This window comes from Lissotriton vulgaris, chromosome 1_1, assembly GCF_964263255.1.
Source record: "Lissotriton vulgaris chromosome 1_1, aLisVul1.2, whole genome shotgun sequence".
NCBI classification, from domain to species: Eukaryota; Metazoa; Chordata; class Amphibia; order Caudata; family Salamandridae; genus Lissotriton; species Lissotriton vulgaris.
In genome coordinates, this window is record NC_141685.1 from 285,058,406 (window position 1) to 285,081,421 (window position 23,016).

Sequence of the window (23,016 nt, forward strand, 5' to 3'; positions counted from 1 at the left end):
GCGTGACCTGCGTCTGACGTCAGGGTATTGCTGTTGTCATCCAACGTCAGGGTTTAGAGGTCGCGTTATGCGTGACGCGCGCAGTTCCTCTCGCGGTCGGCGCACGCAGTAGAATGGCAGGCACAGTTGAAAGATGCAGGTAGGCACCGTGGATTAACGGTTGTTTTACAGCGGCGCTGCGTTATACAATACACAGGTTGCAAAGGTCCCAAAAAAAAAATAGTCAGCGAGTGGTGCCAACGCCGAGGTAGTAGTTAAAGGCTACTCACATTAGTCTTTCGTTCCGGTCGAGTCCGCTTTCCTCTCTTTACTTTTTCATCCTTTTTTTTTTTTTTGTAATGAAAGCTCCTTCGAAATAATAGTCCAAATAATGGATGACCAAACGCCAGTTTCCCTCGTCGCCAATTTGAAGTGAAAGGCAGCAGACCAAATGTAGAGGTGAAAGGTGGTATTTAATTAAGTAAGGTAATAACAGGTTAGAGCCAGGGAAGCGACGTCCTTCTCTAACCAGCTCAGTATCTTCAATGTTCCACATGGAACTTATTACTACAACACTCCATATTCTGTACACGTGCATTTAAAGGAATAAGAACACAACAATTACATAGTTCTTTTCTTATAGGAGGTAGCTTGGTGATGCATTAGTGGTCTTCAGTTGACTTGGGCAGAGAAAAGCCAAGCCTGCACGGGTGATTATCAATGGTTTATATTGTTGTCGGGAGTGAATTCAATAATTTAGCGGCTTTCACCAGTGGGATGTACCCCTTTTGGTTTACCTCTTCTATGGCAGTAAAATTAGTTTGGTGCAAATCTGAAAAACAGTGTCTTGTTTGAGAGCATATCATAAGCTTCATCTGTTTGAAAACTGCTCTGTTTCTTTTTATATCCATATGGGTGACGGGTAGCATTTTGGGGGAAGATCTTCAATCTACAGAAAATCAATGAAGGACCTTCAGAAGAAGGAAAATGTGGCCATGTAGGCTCACTTCAAGACGTCTGGACTCCCTTCCTTGGGCTGTGACAATCATGCTTGCCTGTCGGTACCCGAACAAAGCCGTACTGCAATAGAGGCAGAATACGTCGGGTAACTCTTGGAAAGGGAGGCAGGTACCGCGGTAGTGAAGTGGTGGTGGGCAACCATGGGAGTAAAAAGGCGGCGAGCCACCGTGGAAGTAAAGAGGTGGTGAGACGACGACTCAAGCCAGAATGGAGCCTCGCCTACAAAGCTGTGTGGAGGAGAAAGGCGTATGCCAGGTGTTGGATGTGGGCGTGGCTTACCTTGTGTTCAGCCCCTCAGGTGAGATCTGTCTCGCTGCAGGGCTGACCCAAGCGGTAGGGTACTTGCTCAGGACCACTGACCCTCTTTTCTGTTTAGGAGCTGCCCTGGGCAGACCTGGGCTTCTCCATGCTTTTACGACTGATGCAATTTAGCCCTGCGATACTTCCTCAATAAAATACATGAAGAAGATGTGCAATGGACTACGCTGCCCACACTTCCTGTACTCACTGAGGCTGTTGGCAAGAATAATGAACAACAAAAATAGGCAGGCATCCATTGCACCCCATTGAAGGAGGGGCAGGAACCTTGTATACTCACAACTAACTATTCACTTTTTATGAATTCTACAGCAGGCTATTTATGGGCAGACCCAAATGACCTGCTTTATTATTTGGGAGACTTTCTCGAAGATATGGCTCTGCCTAGAGTGCCCCTGGAACTAAGAGATGAAGTAGATGGTCGCTTATTAGTCCACGATATTAAGTAAGTGTAGTAACCAGGCTGACGCAAGGAGAACTTGACTGGTTATTTACTGGCTGCATGGATAGCAGAGCCAGAAGGAAGAGCTCTGCCAAAAGCTCCAACAGGAATGTCTTGGCTCAATACAGTTGCTAAGAGACCATACATTCTAGAGCCTAAACATCACAGTATTAAAGGAGAACACCTAAGATACAGTTGCTAAGAGACCATACATTCTAGAGCCTAAACATCACAGTATTAAAGGAGAACACATAAGATACAGTACAATAGGAAGCTATAAGGGAGTTTGTGCCGGGTGAAACATTGCTACACTTTTAGTTGTTGTTGGTGCTCCTATTTCTACAGGCCACATTGTTAGTGGATCGTAGTTTTTCCAGATACCGCATATTAGAATTTCAGTTTCTGGTACATACATTTTAAAAGAGTTTATCATCCGTTGGTCAGTGGCTCCAAACCATCCCCTCGATTTGAAACATTAACGTTCTTTGTTTTATCCAGTTTAAGGATTATTTTATAGATGTGGTGATAGTTGTGAAGGTGTTACAGGTGGGGGAGTTACTGGCGATGGTTGGGGTGGTAGTAATTGTGATGGTAATCCTTGTTGTGTTAGTAGTAATAATGGTGATGGGTATTAATTGTGGCTGTAATGATAGCAGCAGTGGTGTTGGTAGTAACCGGAGTAGCTGAGGTGGCATAGTACTAGTTTTGTTAATGTAGTAGTGGGGTTGGTAGTCATGCTGGTGGTGACTTAATGGTGGTAATGGTTGTGGTGATAATAGCAGTTCACTGCATTTTCAAGTCGTAAAAGGTTGCACAGAAAGTGTCCATGTGGAAGGGGTGTGACGGAGCAGAAGCTGAAGGTGCTTTGAGTAACAATAACAAGACGGACAACATCAACGAGTCAGATTCGCTGTGAGTAGCAGGTCACAAGGAACGTGGAGTAAAGCCGAAGTTCTGAGATTGACACAGGCTTTTGCCTGCCAGTGGCTGTCCCTCTGAAAGCATAAGCAGATAGTATGAGTTCTAGCATTTTGCTGCTTACTATCTGACAAGCCGGCTTTACTGTGGGCTAATAAAATCGTGACTGATTGATGAAAGACTTAGCCCCAAATTAAAAATGTAGCCTTTTACCTTTTACCTTTGGGTGTAGGGGAAGTGGGAGAGATATTTCCTTGGTTCTGGTGATAAGCTGGCAACTTAATCCATCCCCACTTATCACCTACGTGCAAAGGGGTATTCATTCCCTGGAACTCTTCCTATTAATACCATTGTTGAGTGGATGTATTTAAGATGGCAGCCCAACCCAAGCTACTGCATGTTTTCCAGCACCACCCATACATTATGCTCCATCTTTTCTTACATGGAGTTAAATTCTTGGCTTGCCTCTTCATATGGCAAGGGAAAGCTCCCAGAATTCCGCATAAATAAATGTATTTTGTCGACCTACAAAGGTGGTCCGGGGATGGTGGATATCCAACTTTACTACTGGGTCTCCCAAATTTCAGTTCAATGTGACTGGCTCTGGGGTTATAGAGGCGACCCAGCGAGGAAGGCGTGGCTGGCTAGCTAGCCAGCATGGTGGACGGGAATCCCTAATGCTTAGACCGTCATTGCCCCGTTAATACGGCATATTATCCTGTAGACTTGCCATCCGCGCTATCACTGCCTGGAACAGGACAGCGGATATTTTCCTAATCCTGGAGAGACCAATATCGACCTATTAGGTCCACTGTGGCCGTGTCGGCTGGAGAGGAGAAAGTACGGCTCTGACAGCGGGGAGCCTGCGCGCGCAGGCATTACCAGTCATATGATGGCCGCACATAACTAAGTACCCTCAAGGCAGTGGCAGACCCCCCTCCAGAACTGACTTGGACACTATATAAGGGCAGGAGCACCACTGTCGGTGGGGAGACAGATCACGCTGGCCAGGGGCATGGAGAGCCCGACACCGCATCTGGTGAGTCTACGTGCGGGCACTCTGGACCGCAAGATGGCTGCTCGCATCTAACGGCTCCTGAGGTCGTAGAAGTCTCCCCTCCGGCCCGGCTCCCAGCAGTGCTTTACAACTAGGATGCCGCTGTGCCTGATTAATCGGATCTGAATCGCCTCGCCCCCTGGACATCTGACCCCGTGTGTGAAGAGAACCGCTACAAGGTGAGAGGGCCCGCGGCGGAGGGGTGGTGAAGGAGACAGCGGGACGTGAATTACACCTTGAGACCACTGCTGCCACGGTCCTGAGCTGCCTTTACGCACCAGGAGCTGCATCGGGGGCGGAGTGGCCACCAGAAACTGTACCGCCAATACACCGAGACCCCGTCCCCCCTTCGGAGGGCCACGAAGCGCAGGCAACCCATGGGGAATGACACCAGTGGGAGGCGCCGAGCCGTACATAAAAGAGGGAGCAAAATAAGCCACACTAGTGGGACATGATATGCAGTACCTCAGCAGTACTGCCCAAGTGGAGATGCCACTGTGCGACGCAGGAGGAGGCAGCCTGAAACTACACAGACATTGACCATGGGCACAGTGAGGGTGCGAGTTGGGGACGCCGCATGCGCTCATACCTGGAGTGAACAGTCACCCTGGGGAACCTGACATTGCCTGCGCCACCTTGAAATCACATAGGTCAACAGCCTCATGCCCAGACGCCAGTATAGCGCAGCGGCCTACACCCTGTCTATCTCCAAGCACAATGGGGACTCACCCTAGTAGTGCAGAATCAAGGCTGGGGTGGTACACGGACCCCACACGTTGGCACAAGCATCCCGCAAGCAGATAGCGGGGAGACGTGAGGCTGCCACACACCGTCCTGCCTGACCAAACCTTCTATACAGCCAATGCCAAAACGGACCTCTCCAAATATAGCATCAACACCGGGCCATCGCTCCTCCTGGTGCCAGCCCGTGAATGCCCACAGCCACAACTCGTACTGGGTCGAATGAGAGCTAAAATGCCACAAGGTCCAATGCGAGCGAGTAGCCTAGACCCTGTAAACATGAACACTAGAGGGGAGACAGAGCCTACGGCCACAACTCTGGCAGCGAAAATGGACTCTGTGCTTTCAGCTGTGGCGAACATAGGGGAAGCGCTAGAACGCACCAGGTCCTCCTTGGAATCTAAGATAGACAAAGTCACATCAGACTTTACCCTTCTCCATGCAGACCACCCCAAGCTGGCATAAAAAGTCACTGCACAAGGCCAAACACTAACGGAACTCCAGCCCATCACACAAAGCCACACAGCTGCGCTTCAAGACTTGATAGATCGTGTTCACGATCTGGAAAACCTAGCAGAAGACGCGGAAGGCCGCTCTCGACGCAACAACATCCGTGCTTTGGGGCTGCCTGAGGGAGAAAAAAAAAGGAACCCAGAGCAGTTTACGGAGCGATGGCAACGCGATCTCCTACCTCAAGGAACACTGTCAGTGCAATTTGCAGTTGAAAGAGCTCACCGCATACCGGCACAGAAGCACCAACCTAGAGCCAGACCGCGACCGTTCATTTTTAAGTTGCTCAACTATAGGGATACAGATGCAGTACTCCGGGAAACACGCAAGATAAACAACCTGCAGGTGGGAGGCAGCCAAGTTCTACTATTTCCCCACTACACTGCTCTGGTGAACAGACGTAGAAGCACTTACATGGCGGTGAAGCGCCAGCTCCGGCTCCTGGAATTACCTTACTCGCTGTTGTTCCCAGCCAGACTACGTTGTCACGAAAGAGAAGACCCGCTTCTTTGATTCACCTGAAGAGGCGTGGGACTGGCTGGAGGAGTCAGGACTTTGGTCAGGTGAGAGGCCCTCAGGCCCCGATGGCGACAACTCAATGGGCAGAAGACCAAGGCGTAGACTACGACTGGGACAATGAAGAATGGAAAACCTGGAACAATGATCCCAAACCCGGAGTGCATGAGGAGAGAACGGCAAGAGGTTTTAGAAACGGTCACAACTATCGGGTCCCCACACCCCAAAGAACGATCAGATCCCTACCCATGCGGCAAGTTAATACCTAGCGGCTCATCCTCTCCATCAACGGAAGTGTCCGAAGACTTCGGCATGCCTGTGGTAACCCCACAAACTGCGCAAGGCATCATATGAGATAGTAGCATAGAATCGAACTCTGCTATGGACCGCCTACGCAAGTAGAACTCTCTCTGTTAAAAGTTCACACTCTTGCTTGTTGTTGGGTTGCGGGGTGGGCCCACTGAGTTGAGTGACATGACCAACTAGAACGGGTACAACGCTGCGGAATCTTGCCAACCATGGGTCACATTATTAATTTCGAGTGGAATGAAAAGTGGGTAGCCCATCCGCCAGACTCACCAGCTAGACCCACATATTGCCTGTCCCAAGCAATAACACAGGTGTTTATATGGATGTCATATCATACATTCAGGAAATATGGGGTTGGCCATAACGCAGCGTCACTACAGCGCAAACCCCATTAGGCAACACACTGACCTAGTTCACACAACTTCATAGTGACAGAGGTTTGGACTGACCTCACGAAATGTCCGCCCCAGATGTTACGATGTTCTTAGTTCTTATATTTTTTTTGTTGCAGCAAACTGATACACCTACACCTCTCACTGCTCTCCGGCCCCTATGGTGTGGCCTGGCCCTGGCCTCCCTTTCGGCTGGTCATGCTAGAAATGACACGAGTTGACATAATCACGTGAAATATACGTGGCATGTACACACCCGCGTGTCGTTCCTCCGTATTTGCATACCTACGACGGCACTTGGCCGCAATTGCTTTCCTGCAGGAAACCCACATGACACAACCAGAACTAGACAAACTGCGTGGGCGCTGGAGGGGCACATTAATCTGGGTGGGGGCGGGCATCCCGTTCTTCTGCACGCACACAGTGGTAGAACCAGATAGCAGGTATACTCTAGTACGGGGGACACTTTATGGCCAGCAAATGCTGTTGGGGACCATGTACTCTCCGAACAATGACCAGTCATCATTTCTGACGCAGTTATCCACAAAACTGATCCCCTGGCTATTGGGTGGGGATTTCAACTCTGTATTGGACGTGCAGACGGACAGATCCTTCCCACCCCTCCGAAAGACAGCGGCTATCTCTAATGCGCAGGCGCTTTTAAACCTTCTATCACACTGGGCTCTGCTAGACCTGTGGCGCACCCTGCTGACCGCATCTACTCTTACTACTCAGCAATGCATGACCTGCATGTGCGGTTGACAGGGTGATGGGCTCCCAATCGTTGCTTCTGCTGGTCGAGGAAGCGGAATACCTGGGGTGGAAACACTTTGACCACAACCCTATGAGACTACGGCTAAACTGGGAACCTGATCGCCCTCCCGTACCCACCTGGCGTCTCCAACCGGCTGCAATTCCGTGCATCCCTGGGAGCGGCAGTTTCTGGAGTATTTTAAGCTCAATGAGGGGCCAGCGAGGAGCACACCAATAGAATGGGATGCCTACAAAACAGCTATCAGGGGCCACTGTCTCGGTGCCACATGGAACATATGAAAACAATTGGCATCACCGCCGACTCGTGTCGAGTCTTGGCTACTCCCATATGAACAGGAGGGTGAGGTGGGAGGCCGCAACTCAGGCTGCTTGGTAGATCTCAGGGCTCGCCATGCAGAACTAATGGAACGCCTGAGATGCCACAACTACGCGGCTGATACAGCCTGCAACCATGCTAATGCATATAGGGCAGGCAGGCCGGCTTCTAGCCTGGCTACTGAAACATGAGAATAGTCATGCCCCCATAGGGGCCATACGCACTCCTGAGGGAGCCCTGGTATATACGCAACGAGAGATACACAGGGTGATGTCGGATCAGTATGTGCAACTGTACCGATCCAAAGGTTGCTGCTCCATCCAGGATCTGGAGAGGTTTCTGGAACATACCCACTTGCCCACGGTCTCGGAGGCACGCCAAGAGGAGCTGGATGGCCCCCCTCACACTGGAGGAGATCGGGCAGGCGATTTGGTCCATGGCGTCGGGGAAAATGCCAGGACCGGACGGCCTTCCTGCAGAGTACTACAAATCCTACCGAAGACCTGGTGCAACGCCTGCATACCCTTTACTCCACAGCATTGGAAGAGCATTCACTACCCCCATCGATGCACGAGGCCTACCTGGTGTCCCTGCTCAAACCAAACCGGGATCCTGAAAGTCTGGGATCATACAGACCGCTGGCACTCCTTAACGTGGACTACAAAATATTTGCCAAAGTTTTGGGGAAACACCTGGCACCAGTAGTACCTGAATTAGTCCACAGCGATCAAAATGGCTTTGTGCCTAACCGCAGTACATCACTGAACCTGCGGAGGTTTTTTAGGGTGGCAGCAGAGAGTGCGCAGGAATGACCCAGGGCCGGATGCCTTGTGTTGGATCTCGAAAAGGCCTTCGACTGTCTGGAGTGGAGCTACCTTGCGGCGGTTTTAATGCAATTCGGACTGAGCTGGGGATTCCTCCAGATGGTGGACCTATTGTACAAGAACCCTACTGTCAGGGTGCGTATGGGACCATACATCTTAGCTGCTATACCCGTCTGCAGGGGCACCAGGCAGGGGTGTCCACTTTCACCTCTCCTGTTTGCGGTAGCAATTGAGCCCCTGGCAGAGGCTCTAAGAATGAAACTGGATGACGGAATCCCCCCTAGGAGATGCAACACATCAGGTGTCATTATACGCAGACGACCTTTTGGTCTTCGTGAGGGATGTGGAAAACATTCCAACTCAGCTGGCGCACACATTAAGTAAATTCGCTTCTCTCTCTGCACTTAAAGTAAATGACAACAAGTCCTGTGTTTATGCATTTCGAGGAAACACCCCTGACCCGTGCTATGTCTTAGAAGGCACGAGGGTGCAGTAGAAAGCTGACACTTTCCGCTACCTAGGAATCCAGATATATCGTCAGCCAGCGGATCTTATTGACGGTAACTTGGGACGTGCTGTGACAGCCATCAAAACTCCAGTCCATTTTTGGAAAACGCTCCCACTGACAGTCACTGGCAGGGTGGCAATATCCAAGATGGTGATCCTTCCCCGCCTTCTATATTATTTTGTCAACCTACCAATATATATCCCGGCTGCCTTCTGTACCACACTCACTAAACTACTTAGGAACTTCCTCTGGGGTAATGCACGCCACAAGATAGCACTGACTAAGATGTTCTTACCCACGGATCAGGGAGGTCTTGCTGCGCCTTGAGAACTACTATCTGGCCGCACAATTACAGTGGATAGCTCGCTGGTTGGCGGACAGAGGACGAGAAGATACTGTGACCAGCTACTAAGTCTCCAACCCAGACACCGCTCCTCACAGTAGTGGCTTATAAATGCTACTGTCGTGCTTTATACCTTACCAGGGCGCTGGTCCCATACGCACCAGCCATACCACTGGAGGGCTCCCCCAGCGGGTCTGGGGCGCTTACACCCCTCGAACTGGTGGAATGGCACGAGGCGGACATACAGACCTTGGGAGATCTGTACCGGGACATCGCGCTCATACCATATGATTCAATTGTTGAAGAGATGGTGCTCCCACCGTGGCAATTCTTATGTCATCGCTCCATGATCGCTCCATGATCGCGTCACTGTCCTCTAAGTGGGGGGATATGTCGGTGGAGCAGGCTCAACACCTTACCATACAATATGTTCACATTATGGGACGTGGCAAACACTTGGCCCATTGGTTTGCGGCATCTTTACGTACACACGCAGCAATAAGCCTGGAACCATTACGCCAAAAATGGGAAACAGACCTGGGGCGACCACTGGAGGATAGGGAATGGGATAAGATACTGAAGAGCCCAGTACGCATACCCAGAAACATGAGGTTTCGTCAAATACAATTGTTTATAGTACACAGGGCGTACCTTACACCCGAGAAGATAAACAGATACTTTCACCTGCGCAGATGCGGTATGCCCCCGTTTCGCAGAATCGGGGGTTCGACAAGTACACATGCTTTGGAGCTGTCACAAACTGTCTTCTTACTCGTGGGCTGTCGGGGAGGCGCTCCACACATGCACAGAGCGCAGCATCCCTTTTGAACGGCCCACTTATCTATTACACCACTTTCACAGAACCCCGGCCACAAAGGTTTCCTCCCTCTTCCTGGACCTGGGCTTAGTGGTAGCCAAACGACTATTGACCAAAAAGTGGAAAGCACAGGATCCCCCACACATGCGAGCATGGAGGCATTCTTTCCTGGCCTGGGCCAAAGCGGAGGGAATAGCCATCCTAAGGGAGGAAACATTAGAAGTCCAGAAGACCACTATTGCAACACAGTGGGAGGTACTAACCGGGCCTTGGCGCGGAGTATGGGGGACAACCCAGAGATGATCTGAACACGAGAGAGGTGCCATAGCGGAGACTGAGGGATAGCCCATTAGTGGACAATAGCAATGCCATATACGTGTGTGTTTGCATTAGCTGAACGCAAGGGTGGACACAGTTGTGACTTCTGCTTGGCAGGGGAGATCTGTGGAGAGCCAAGGGAGGCGGGAGAGACATGGTGTGGACAACAATTCAAAAATCGGACTATGGTGCTGTTATTAGTTCTAAGATTAGTCGTTGAGTTTTTATCTAGAACATCTGTGCATTTATCTACGCTGCAGAACATGAGAGGACTCTGTAAGTCATGCTTAATACACCATGTTCCTAATGTATGATGGCTTTATTCCGGTTGAGCCTCAGTGTGTATCAAGGTTAATATTGTCATTGACATGTACGAATGCTTTCTTCCGAATCAGTCGGAATGTTATTCTGAACTTACCCAATGGATTGATGTAAAACCGGTTTGATTGGATGCATTTTGTTCTGTATGACGATGGGTAAACTGAAACTTAATAAAAACAGATTAAAAAAATAAATAAAATAGAGGCGACCCAGCAATTCATTGTGATCCGGAATTGTTCCCTGGGTTCCTTCTCTAGAACTGTCTTTATGGAACCAGAGATACCAAGCACTTATTACCACCTACTAAACCCCCCCCCTATACTGCTGGCAGCAGGCACGTAAATGGACCGGGCGGAGTGGAAACCTTACACAAATCATCTACTGGTAATAAGCTACAGAAAGTAAGAGGGCTGGAACGCTTCCAACTGTGGGATTAGAATCTCCTCCCCGGGCCACATATGGGGCAGGTTTATCACTGATCATGTGCAGCAGAGCTTACTGCAGAATTTGAAATACTCAGTTTTATAAATATTTACAACTGCAACAGGCGCCAGCATCCTATTCTCCCCCAACCTAGTGACAGAAATAACTACAGAACTCCTGGGAAAGCATGGAATTTAATGTCTATTCTGATAGTTGACTATAATTTGCCTGGATCGGTTTGCATCCCATCTTGAAACGTGAGAGTGGGATGTTGGGCAACTTCGTGGGAAGGACGAAGGGACCAAAGCATAACTGTCTCCACATTAAATAGCCATTTCAGCCATATTTAATACCTGCACAGGTACTGTTACCCTCCCTACAGACAATGGCAAAGGGGTCGGCTTCGCACCCCCATGTGTACACAAGGTAATGGTGAGAATTGAGTTTGGTTTCATGTGGTCTGGAGTTGACCAGTAATCCCAAAATATTGGAAGAAAGTCCTGGCCACTCTATTAAGGGTCTTGACGATGCCGGTTGCTCCTGTATCCACATAATGTCTGTATTAGCTGTAGGAGTTGAAGGTGAGTGGGATGGAACTAGACATAGCCAAATACTAAAGCTACTATTAAGAATTGGATGTCTTCTGGCAAAAAGAAGATTGCATCCTATTGGATCTCTCTCACCCCACTTTACAATGAAACTGAGCTTGATTAGGAAAACCCATGTTTACAGCACGGCTAGATCTGAGGTCCATGGTGGCAATAATTTAGGTTAGACATCATTTATTCTGCAGTGTCTGGGTTTACCTGTCCTAGCCTGACTACATGTCAACTGCCAGTGTTCTGGATTGAAATCCACTCCAATAATGGTGATATCGAATATGCGTTGTGTATGTACACTTCACTTATTAAAACAATAAAAAAATATTTTTTTTGCAATGTGACTGACGTTGCCCTAAAGCCAATAGTTTAAGGACACTGACCCGGTCCCCCTGCCATTGTATACTATCCTGTTGGCTGAACTAAAGTGTGAATGACACTCCAGCAGTGCAGCGTTTCTGAAAGTGGCTAAGCCAATTTATGGAGCATTACTATGGCGTGTATGTGTTCAAGATTAAAGGAGGCTGGCAAGAGCTGTTCCTAGGTCAGACTTAAAAACTACTAGTCCTGGTCTCGGAATACTTGGGGCCTGATTACGAATTTGGCGCTGCGGGAGCAGACCGCCACTTTGGCGACCTACACCGCCAAACCCATGTGCCCCCCTCCCACCAGATTAAGAGTTTCCTCGTGTTTGGTGGGCTTTTTTTTGGTAGTACCACAGCAGTGCCTCTGAAAATGAACATCACAATTGGAACGCCCAAAAAAGTTCCTGCACGGCATGGACTGCAAAGTCCATGCTGTTCAGGAACCGGGGAGCATGCACACGAGGGTCACATGTTGTGCCCCCCTCTATGCATCCACATGGAAATAGGCCCGCCAGCCTTTTCATGGAGGAAAGGCCTCCATGACACGGCTGGCGTTCCAGAAACTCGTAATATGCATGACAATGGCGCCGTGGCACCACCAGCATATTACTGAGGCCCTGACCGCCACACCACCACCAGGGACCGGCGGTTCCATGACACATGCAGCAGGGACCTGCTGCATGCAGTCTGACTGCCCAACTTGTAATGGGGCGGTCGGATGTCTGATGCAGCGGTGGCTGGACTGCCACTGCCGCGTTCCTGCAAGTCTGGCTCTGGCAGTCAGACTCGTAATGAATCCCTTAGTAGTTTCTCCACTCAATCTAAAAAAAAAAAAAAAAACTCATACATAATTGTTCGGTCATATGAACCACTTCACAAGGTCTCATATTGACACTGTGAACATGCACAGAATCCATTCCACATACTTAAGATATATGTATTCCTGTGAAGTATCTGCAGCATATTCTCATGAAGCTCTGTTTGTAGCCGCCATACCATTAAGTTCTGAACCTTTTATATCACTGTCCATTGAAAAGCAAGCACTCTGGGATTACACACTCTTACCCACACCACAGTATGGAGTTTCCTCAAAGTTCCACTACAAAAAGCCTATGTGTACAACATGGTCAAAATCTACTTCTCTCGGTCTCCAGTACATGTAATATGAAAGCCTAATCTGGCAAATAACTCCAAATATCATCCTAGCTAAGAATTTGTCCTACTTTTGAAGATAATCCCCTAGTATAGTTGCATACATGCAAGCTAGTCTGATCTTGTCCTTATAAACATACAACATCACTAATAACTGCACATGGGCCCATGACCAGGTGTTTCTTTTCGTTTTACTTGGTCACAAAAAGAATTTAAAAAAAAACTGGAAGTGCTATTCTATTATCTGCCTAGTCTGTATGTGTAGTCGGATCACATCTCAATTTGAAAGGTTCACAAAATGGTGATTTGTTGGTCTTTCTACACTAATACCCTCTACGTTTTTTGATGCTGTGGAGAGGGTGGCAGAAATGAAACCAACTGTACAGATGTACAAAATAAACACAATGACATCACTTTATGTATCTGTCAGAATATTGTGCAGCACCAGGCCTAACGTGAAGGTGTATTATGGTCTTTGGAAACCTGTGAATAGAGAAACAGATAAGCATGCATTATTTCTTATCATTTCGGATCACTAGCTTAGGTCTAGCTGGCAGAATGTGGATGTGTCATACGTAAGAGTAATGTTAAAATGGGAAATATTTTTCTGTGTATCTCTACTGCAAGGGTATGAAATATGAAAGAAAAAGAAATATAATTTAATTGTTGTTCTCTTACCTATGTTAAAACCATAGTTTATGGCTTTGGTATGGGAGAAGCACCTTTGAAGTTATTGAAGAAGCCCAAATAGCAAAGTTACCTCGGCTGCACAGTAGAACTGTTCAGTACTAAACTAGTAGATGTACTTTCGTCTTTGATTAATGCTTAAGCTCCTCTCCAAAATACTATTGGTGGCTCTGCTTCAGTATTAATTATTTTTATTAATAACGGCCACAAGATTAAGGGGTTTCTCCTAGGAGAGCTCAGATATTTTTTCTTTATACAGGTCCATTCCAACTGAGAAGTTGATGGATCCATACCCACAGGCAACTTTCTTTCCAGCCATGACGGTAATAAAACAGATTTCACTTTTTTTGCCCCATAGCAATTCAAAAGTAGTACAGTACAGTAGTACAGGTTGGAGAGGTATTGTAATTCCACACTTTTTCTTCCAAAAATGTTCCAACATCAAGACCAGCAGCAATTGCTGTTTGAACGCCTTCCTTAAGAACTTTATTGCCTCTCTCCACCAGACCGTTTGAAGCAGGAGAAAACCTTGCTTCTTTCAAATGCTTGACATCATGAGATTCCAAAAACGTACACATTTTATCCGGCATATTATCTGTAACTAAGGATTTAGGTGCTCCTTCCAACAAAAACAGTTTTTCTTTTAAAGAAAACAATAGTATTATTTGTATTGGGGGAATCCAGAAATGTATAATACATCCACTTTGAATGATAATCAACAGCCAAAATTAAATACCTAAACTCCTATGCTAAAACAATATAAGGGCCCGAAAAAATCAAGGCCAACTTTAACCCAAGGTCTCTCAGGAAACTCGGTGGGATGCAAAGGCAACTTAGAGAGTTTCCAGTGCTTGGCCAAAAGTAGACACTCCTCACAACCATCCAATAGACTTCTATTCTGTGCCTCCAACATGGGCCACCAGTATTGCTGCTTTATCTTCATGCAAGTTTTGGTCACCCCCAAATGACCCTCATGTCCGATTCCGATAACCACATTTCTCAGACTAATAGATGGTACAAATGTATCTCCTCTTAGAACAAAACCATCCTTAACCCAGAGTTCATCAGCAACTAATGCGAAATTCCTTAAATCTCCAGTTAAATTTATTATTTCAGGCCAATTACCGCTAGAAAACTCCATCACTTTGGAAAGAACCATGTCATCCAAACAAGCTCTCCTCCAATCCGTTTCAGAAATAAATGAACCACAATTTTCAGCAGCATCCAAAACAGCTACACATTCCACCTCATCCTCATCAAAGTTTTCTTCATCATCTTTCTCCATTGACATTCTTGACAGACAGTCGGTACGAAACATATCTTGAAGCAAACGCTACCGTTTGTACCTTGCCATTCACTCTCGGGCTGAGGACAGCCCCCAGCCCATTCATACTTGCATCCACAGTGATTATAGAAGGATAATCATCCCGCAAAGCATGCAAAGCTTGTGCTGAGATAATCAATTATTTTACTTTCTCAAACACACCATCCAGTTCCTGAGACCATATACATTTCTGACCCTTCTTGAGCATAATACGTAAAGGCTCCACAACTCTGGCATAGTTACCTACAAATCTAGCATAATACTCCGGGAGTCCCAAATAGGAGCGCAAAGCATCCTTTTCACCAGGTGGTTTAGCTTCCTTTAGAGCACTGATGATAGAAAATGTAGGTTTGATACCTTTATCAAATATCGTATGACCCAGATAATCCAATTCTTTTGCTCCAAATTTGCACTTATCCGCTCTTACTGTCATGCCATGGTCCCCAGAGTAGACAAAACCCTCCTCAACAAATCATAATGTTCATTTACATTTTCTGAGAAAATGATGATATCATCTAAATAGGCTTGAACACCCACCATGCCTTTAAACATTGTATCCATTATTCTCTGGAAAACGTTAGCCGTTGATGCTAGTTCCAAGGGAAGTCTCAGGAACTTGTATGCACCAAAAGGTGTAACAAACGTCGTTAGTTTCTGAAACTCCCCCTCTAGAGGGATTTGGTGGTAGGCAGACTTCAGGTCGATAAGGGAAAAATACTTATTCCCCCCCCCCCACTCCCTGAACCCTCTTAAAATTTGACAGAAGTTCGTGGAATTTTGGAAGGGGATGGCAATTGATCAAGATGTTATTTAAAACCCTCAAATCCGCACAAAGCCTAATTTCCCCAGTCTTTTTGCAGGCCACGACTATCTGAGCCACTCATTGTGAAGGCTCTGTGGGTCGAATGATCTTTTGGGCACATAAATCATCGAGCATAGCTCTTAACTCCTCCCTTGCACTTAAAGGAACAGGCCTGACCTTGTGTATCCCTGGCTGTGCATTAGGTATTTATCTCATTTTAAGTTCAAACTTTTTTTTACAACCAACTTGATCTTTGAACACGTTCTTAAATTCATCCAGCAAATTCACTACAGATTCATCTACGCTATGCACTGAGATTTCTTTCATCTTAATAGGACTGTCATCACCGGGGACTAAATACAGTCCCATTATTGCTAGATTTTTCCATCCCACTATGTTCTTCCCCTTTTTTGCCACATGTACTTTAGTAACAATATTGCGACTTAACACCTCTACTTTAGACATCAAAAAACTAACATATCAATGTGACAAACGTGACAGATATCCCATACCCCAAACTACAAGTTCCATAGGATATAATGTAATTGTAATTTGGCGGACGGGATATCTGTCATGTTGTTTAGGAGTAACCCTATCTGCCAAACTCTTAATCAGGCCCTTAGTTACAGGTGAAATCACAGCAGTTCTTTTAAGCTAGTTCCCGAATTAAAGGCCATTGTTTTGGGAACACATTCTATTAAATTTCATCTGGCTTAATATGTTTTCTGATAGCGGTGTGTGCATTAATATCACCTATTTTATTGCAACATTACATTTAATACTGTTTTACTATTACTAGGCACTCAGTATGAAGGCCTAGGCGTACTTACTTGGTGCCCTGATGTTTTTTCTCTATTCTGATACTGACCTATCACATGGTGTAAATGTCTGACTACCCACCTGGATTTCACTGGCTTAATGAGCTGTACTTGGCCTCTGTGTCCTCAGCTAGACTTCCTGGGCTAGCGTAATTGAACCTTTAGGTGAAAGATACCGATATGTGTGATGTAAAAAACATTTCTCACACAGTAACTACAGTGTCTCTGCTCGTGGTATTTAAAGAGACCCAAATCATGGCAGTATGTATCTGTACATGCATTTATGCATATGTCACTGAAGGACCGGAAATTAAGCTAAATTAATGAAAATGTTACCATATTCTCATTTTTTGTATTCTTGCTAGGAATAATAAAAAAAAGAATAGCTAGAGCCTAAACATAATTGTAATTAGATATAGAAATTGTCTGATAGATTATTTATATAAACAGTAGTGAAAACAAATGATAACTTAACCTTAGGACTAGGCCTACCATCACCATGCGGTTGGGCAAAGTGGAGAGTAAAAAATAAAGCCTAGAAAGTGTATTTTAGGAAATTCCCAATCAATCCAAATGATATTGTTAAGGAAATATTATAAGGCCTAACAAGACATAATGCCTTGAGTTAAATTTTCTTACTAGTAGAGCGAGAACTTAAATATCACTGTGCTACTTGAAACCTGGAAGGAACATCTAGATCTAAATATGACCTGGAACCCTTTAATAAATTGTGACCCTAACCTTACAATGAAGCAACAACACTGTATTGAGTTCAGTCTCTGGGTACTTGCTCCTAATACACATTAATACAGTACGTAATGACATCAGCACATACAATTTCTGTTATTCTTTAGTCTGTCATCTCCAGCTAATATTCCTTTCTGAGCATTGGAGCTGCCAAGACCTCGCCATATTTCTACACATGAAGCTTTTACCTATTAGCCAATGATAAATTCAGACAGGTGACCATTGCCCAAGGAATCCTGAAAAAGCCTGATCTCCACTGTCTTAAAGATATATGTGCCCCAGGTCAAAGCATAGTGTGACAAGCACGAATACAGGGCGATCATCTCCGTCCGCTAGGCTTACGGATCCAGTTGTACACAGTCTGATAATTTCAGTGTTAGACGCCATTCGACGAGTTTTGCAAGTTCTATTCAGTTTTCATGATACCTGCCTTACGATGTCAAATATGCAGGCTTAAATTCCAGTAAAATTTCCCTTGACATATTACACATGTTCCCTTCACATGCATAGTTAACAGGATAACTAGTTTTGAAAACATTGTTAGGACCTTGTTGCAGAAGGGGAGCTGCTGCGAAAACGTAGGGAGCTCAGTAGCAAAGTCCAAACTGCAGAAAAAGTGAAAAGTCAGAATCTAAACCAAGCAGTCAGCCTTTGTAGACCTACACATAATATGGTTTAGCTATTCCAGAAGTCCAGGTGGGCACAAGCCCTAGTTTAGTAAACACTAGAGAAAGATAAAACCTTAGGATATTTAGAAACAAAATCAGCCCGAAAATCGAGGTTAAGACATGAATTTGCAAGCTCTGATAGAGAGCTAGTATAATCTACAGTTGGTTCTGTTGGCTGGCACAATTGCTTAGCTTTAGATCATTAATACAGTACAACAGATATATCAAATTCAACAAGTAATTAATCCTAGAAGTTAAATAATAAATGATAGAACACAGCAAGAACACGTTGTGGTTAGTTTGGTATCAGTGTGTTTACACTTTTTTTTTTTTTTTACAAGGAAAAGTGTATATGGCTGTCACATACACAATTTTATATCAGCAATATGAGAAAGCTGACTCGTGAATGAGTGCCATTGAGTGGCAAAGTGAGGTCATAGTTGAGCTATATACATGACAAAAACAAGTGACATAAAATAAATCCTATTTGATAAGAGGCTTCTGTCCCTTTTATATGATTATATCGCATGTATTCCTAAAACCCGAAGTGATTTTTATGGACTTGGGTCAAGAAAACTGCTAACACATGAACAGAACAGTTTTCTTGCTGTGTTCTGTCATTTACTATTTAACATCTAGGATTAATTACTTGTTGAATTTGAAATTGATATATCTGTTGTACTGTATTAATTATCTAAAGCTAAGCTATTGTGCCACCCAAGAGAACAAACTGTAGATTAAACTATCAACACCCAGGTTCTGAGCGACACAGGGTTACCACATTATCTTTACTGATAGAGAGATAGGCATGTAATACTTTTGAGTGAGATCTATTATAAAGTTGCGGCAAAGTTGGGGATTTGTGGACACCGGTAGTGCCACAGGCAATACATAACACATCAAGAAGTTCAGTTATAAAGCAGGGGGGCGGCATATCATTGGATTGGCAAATGGGTGGTAAAGGGAGTCTAAAGTGCAATAGAAAGGATACTGGTTTGGGCAATACTGGTGGCTTTGGCTCAGTAGACGCATGCACATTTTCAAACAGAAGGCAAGGCCAGGCTAGCTGAGCAAACTGCATGGGGATAGGGCACATGCATTCCATATGGGAAATGGCAACCAATTAAAATTCAAGATCCAAGGTTTACATGTCTTCCACATGCATCACTTTTCATGTACACTGGAGTCCCACTGGCTCTATGTTCATGCACCTGGTCTGAATTGTGCCTGTTATGTTATGAATAAGAATATTGACTGTCTGAGCGTACATAGAAAGCTAAGTTTCAAGGAGTAAAGAAAGTTAGCTCCAATTTTTGATTTTTTATTTTGGTCATCACTACATGCAGGGATCCATAGTACATACCTCCTTTTAATTTACCTATCTCTCTTTTCATTAACCCCTTCGATGCTCATGACGAGCTCAGCTCGTCATGAGGTACACTGCTTGTGTGCTCATGACGAGCTGAGCTTGTCATGACCGCGCCCATTTTCATTATGGCCCAGCACAGGAGAAGGATATCATCAGCAGGGATGGTGTTAAATGAGATGCAGCCCCGTCCAGCCTGTATACTATTTTCAGTGCAAGGGCCTTTAAACCTTTTGTGAGGTAGAGATCCTATTGAACTAGAAGCGTCTGTGAAGGTGTGTAAAACAGGATATAGATTGATGTCTAGGATGAGTCTTACTTTGAAGCACCAGCATTTGTTGTAAAGACCAGACAACTAGTTTTAGAGCTGTTTATGGAAATGCTATCTGATGGTGTATATATATAGCAAATTATATGCTAGGATCACAGTCGGTATGTTCGGGCTCAGCCTTTTAAACCATCCGGGCAGGTTTTTACACGTTTGATCTCGAAGTGCTGATGTGAATGGTAGGATTTTTGTACTTTCAATAGGTTGAGACCCAGTGGATTGTAATGGGTTACTGTGCATGCTTGGTGGAGGGTCGGTTATTGCTGGGGGTTCTCTGTGTTTCCATGCTTATTGCACTGATGAGTTGAACTGCTGGGCGATGTCACCCTGAGGCATGGTGTGCAGTGCCATCAGCATGCTGATTACACAGATGTATCTCTTTCTTGCACTTTAGGGGCTGAGATCTTATTCCTGACTGACTTACTGGCGGAGGTGGCCCGAAGGATGGAACGGAATTGGGTTGAAGTTGAACCTGAGCCCAGACAAGATGGAAGTAAGAAATCTGCCTCCGATTGGGTCATGGGGTTGCTGAGCTTTCATTTGGATATGTGGTTCATCCACTATTCATGTCAAGGATTTGTAACCCTGGCATATTGTTTACCTTATTGTGTTGTTGAATGTTGTGATGACAGCCCAGTAGGACTCTTCATTTTATCCTATAACACAGGGCTGTGATCTCTTTTGTTGCTTTGTGATCTGCAAATATTTATAATTGCCTTAGTGTTGATGAGCTTGTCTTACTGTCGAGCCACTTGTGCAGGACCTCTGCTTGGACTAGTGTCGAAACTTTTGCTAGTTTAGAATGTGCTGAAATTGTCAGACGTGTCCCGGTTTGATCACATTATTCCGGTTTGCTATGATTTGTGTAAGCTACCATTTAAGGTTCGGATTGCAATTTCTGTTGGCTCTTTTGTCCTAAGTATCTACATTTAGAATTAACAATTGTATCCTACCATGGGCTTATCTGCCTTTGCGCCTCCTATCGATTTGTAACTCAAATGGAAGTCCCTACCTATGCAAGTGCAGACCCTATAATATGGAAATCCATAATTTTGCTTTTCTAATGTGGAAATCCATAATTTTGCTTTTCTAATGTGCCGGGTGATCAGAACGGCAAAGTCTCTGCATGGATTTTTTTTCCATAAAAACGTTTCCATGAAGTCCCTCATGTTTGTTTTTCAGTTTCCTTGATTGTAAAAGATTAAAGTGCCCCATAAGTGGGCACATTGTTTGTTTTGCAATAATTATATAAATCAAAATTAATTAACTGTTTCCTCGCGAAAGGAAAAGATAATGATGAGACGTACTTGGGACTTAGTTGTAAAATATTGCAGCCTTTGTCTGGCTTCAATTATGATGTGAAAGTTGAGCTATCATCCTGAGCCCAAAGCTGTCGCTATATCAAGTCTAGTCAGTGTGGATTACACATTTTAATATATGAGTTGTGAGCAAGAAGTATTTGCAAAACAACTTGTGTCCCATGATAGAAAATCTATTTTACACACTTAAGCCTTGCATCATAAACACCATGAATACACCTAAAAAAGGTGTTTCGAGAGACTTTTTAAAGGACACTTTGCCTTTCAGGTACTTTTGGCCAGTGCTCCAGGTCAATCTCAACGAAGCTATGGGGATGCAATCATAAACATGAAGATCTGTGCAAGGGCAGATTTAAGAATAACGAACGTGCATTATCTAAATACAGATAAAAGGTCGAGGGGGAATGGAAGTATTCTGGATACAACTTAATGTAAACGTTATCAGAAATCTGTAATAGTCCAGGGTCCAACTGGCATTAAAATCAATTAGTTGTGTTATTACTAAACAGTCCTTAAGTTAAAGTCAGTCTTTTTTGCACATACGCTAATACATTTCTGACACCATTTGTATTTCCTACCACCAGCTAATTTTAGTCTAGGGTTGGGGATGCAGGAACTCCTAGTTGGAAGAACACAAAACACGTGATGTAAATGCTGTGCTCCGACCCAGCAGTAATAGTACCTATAGAGTTGCATGAAGGCGCGGTAAATCTTCTGCGTACTGGAACTGAAACCATTTAACCAGCTGCAGACTGCTAATGTATCCACTGAGTGGCCTGCAGCTTCAACCAGTAACTTTGATTTCTCAGGATAATGCGTGTGCTGAATTCTGTCCACAAGGAACTGCTGCAAAGAGAAGACCGTGGTGTACTTGATTCACACATCATCTGCTAGGAAAATTCAGTATCTCATTGGGAGGTAAAATCTTGCCTGTATCCACTCGCTTTTATAAACCTCAAACAGGAACTAATCAGTAATCGGGATCTCTTCCAACTCGAGTAGAAAACTGTTTATAATCATGTACGTTCTCTGCTTCAACACTGTTTTACTGCAAGCCTCAAAAAAGAACAAACCTCCTCATGAGTGGCGGCTGATGCATTATAAAAGTGGTGAGGCACATAAGCACTATCCAGCACTCTGCCTCCGGCCTTGCCAACCCCTGGGCCAGTCTTTCACATCAAGCATGCATGCACACACGTTTACTCGTCCATGCAAATGCAATCCCTAGCACACAAACATACACAGTTTTATTGACAAAAACTTACCTGAGATAGACCTGCTTTTTCTGACTCACCCTGTGAGTCTGCCTCTAGCTGTAGCAGCTAGAGGCAGACCCACAAGCTTCCACCCAATCAGAAGCTTGAATAGCGTGCTCTATGCCAGCCTTTTGATAGGGCAAGAGAGCAGTCGATTGACTAGCACTGAAGGTCCATTATCTGACATGCTGCACTGCGTGACACTAGTGCAGCATGTTGGAAATGTTCTGTGTGTGTGTGTGAGGCCGGTCTATAACAGCTCCTGATTGACACATACGCAAAACAGGTGGAGAGCACTCTTGTACTGGAAAAAAGTAAACCATGTGTGAGATCGTTTGTTCTCATATATAAGCTGGGCTATGCTGAGCAGTAGTGGCAGAGGGTTGACGCCCTGGTCAATTTTCTTAGCCACCTGAATGGTTCTCTGTGTTTTTCCATCTGGCCATCACTGCTTTTCCTTGGGTGCAAGCTACACACAGCCGCCTCATGTCTCCTGGTAAAGCTTCCTAAAGTGTTTCCAGGCAGTAGGCTGTCTAGTGCTTTCTCATTCCATACCTACAGACAGGAGGACCCTCAAGGCCTCCTTGCTCTCCTGATATAGAGGTTTAAAGGTGTATTTATTTGTCATACATTTTTTAATAAGACTATTTAACTGGTACACCTGCTGTTCATGATGTACCTTCTAGAGCATAACTCCCAAAGAATAAAATATTATGAATGCCACTGTGACTAACATAAA

At 45.1% G+C, this 23,016-nt stretch overlaps 1 protein-coding gene across 4 annotated transcripts in view; it reads left to right on the forward strand.

Moving 5' to 3' along the window:
- Positions 1–23,016, forward strand: part of ERI3 (ERI1 exoribonuclease family member 3) — a 1,639,940-nt gene that overhangs the window by 70,795 nt on the left and 1,546,129 nt on the right. For all 4 annotated transcript variants that reach the window (XM_086952319.1, XM_086952320.1, XM_086952318.1 and 1 more), the window contains exon 2: positions 20,097–20,195. In XM_086952319.1, the coding sequence (XP_086808445.1) occupies positions 20,147–20,195 (49 nt within the window). In that variant the 5' untranslated portion in view covers positions 20,097–20,146. The remainder of the gene's footprint in view (positions 1–20,096; positions 20,196–23,016) is intronic.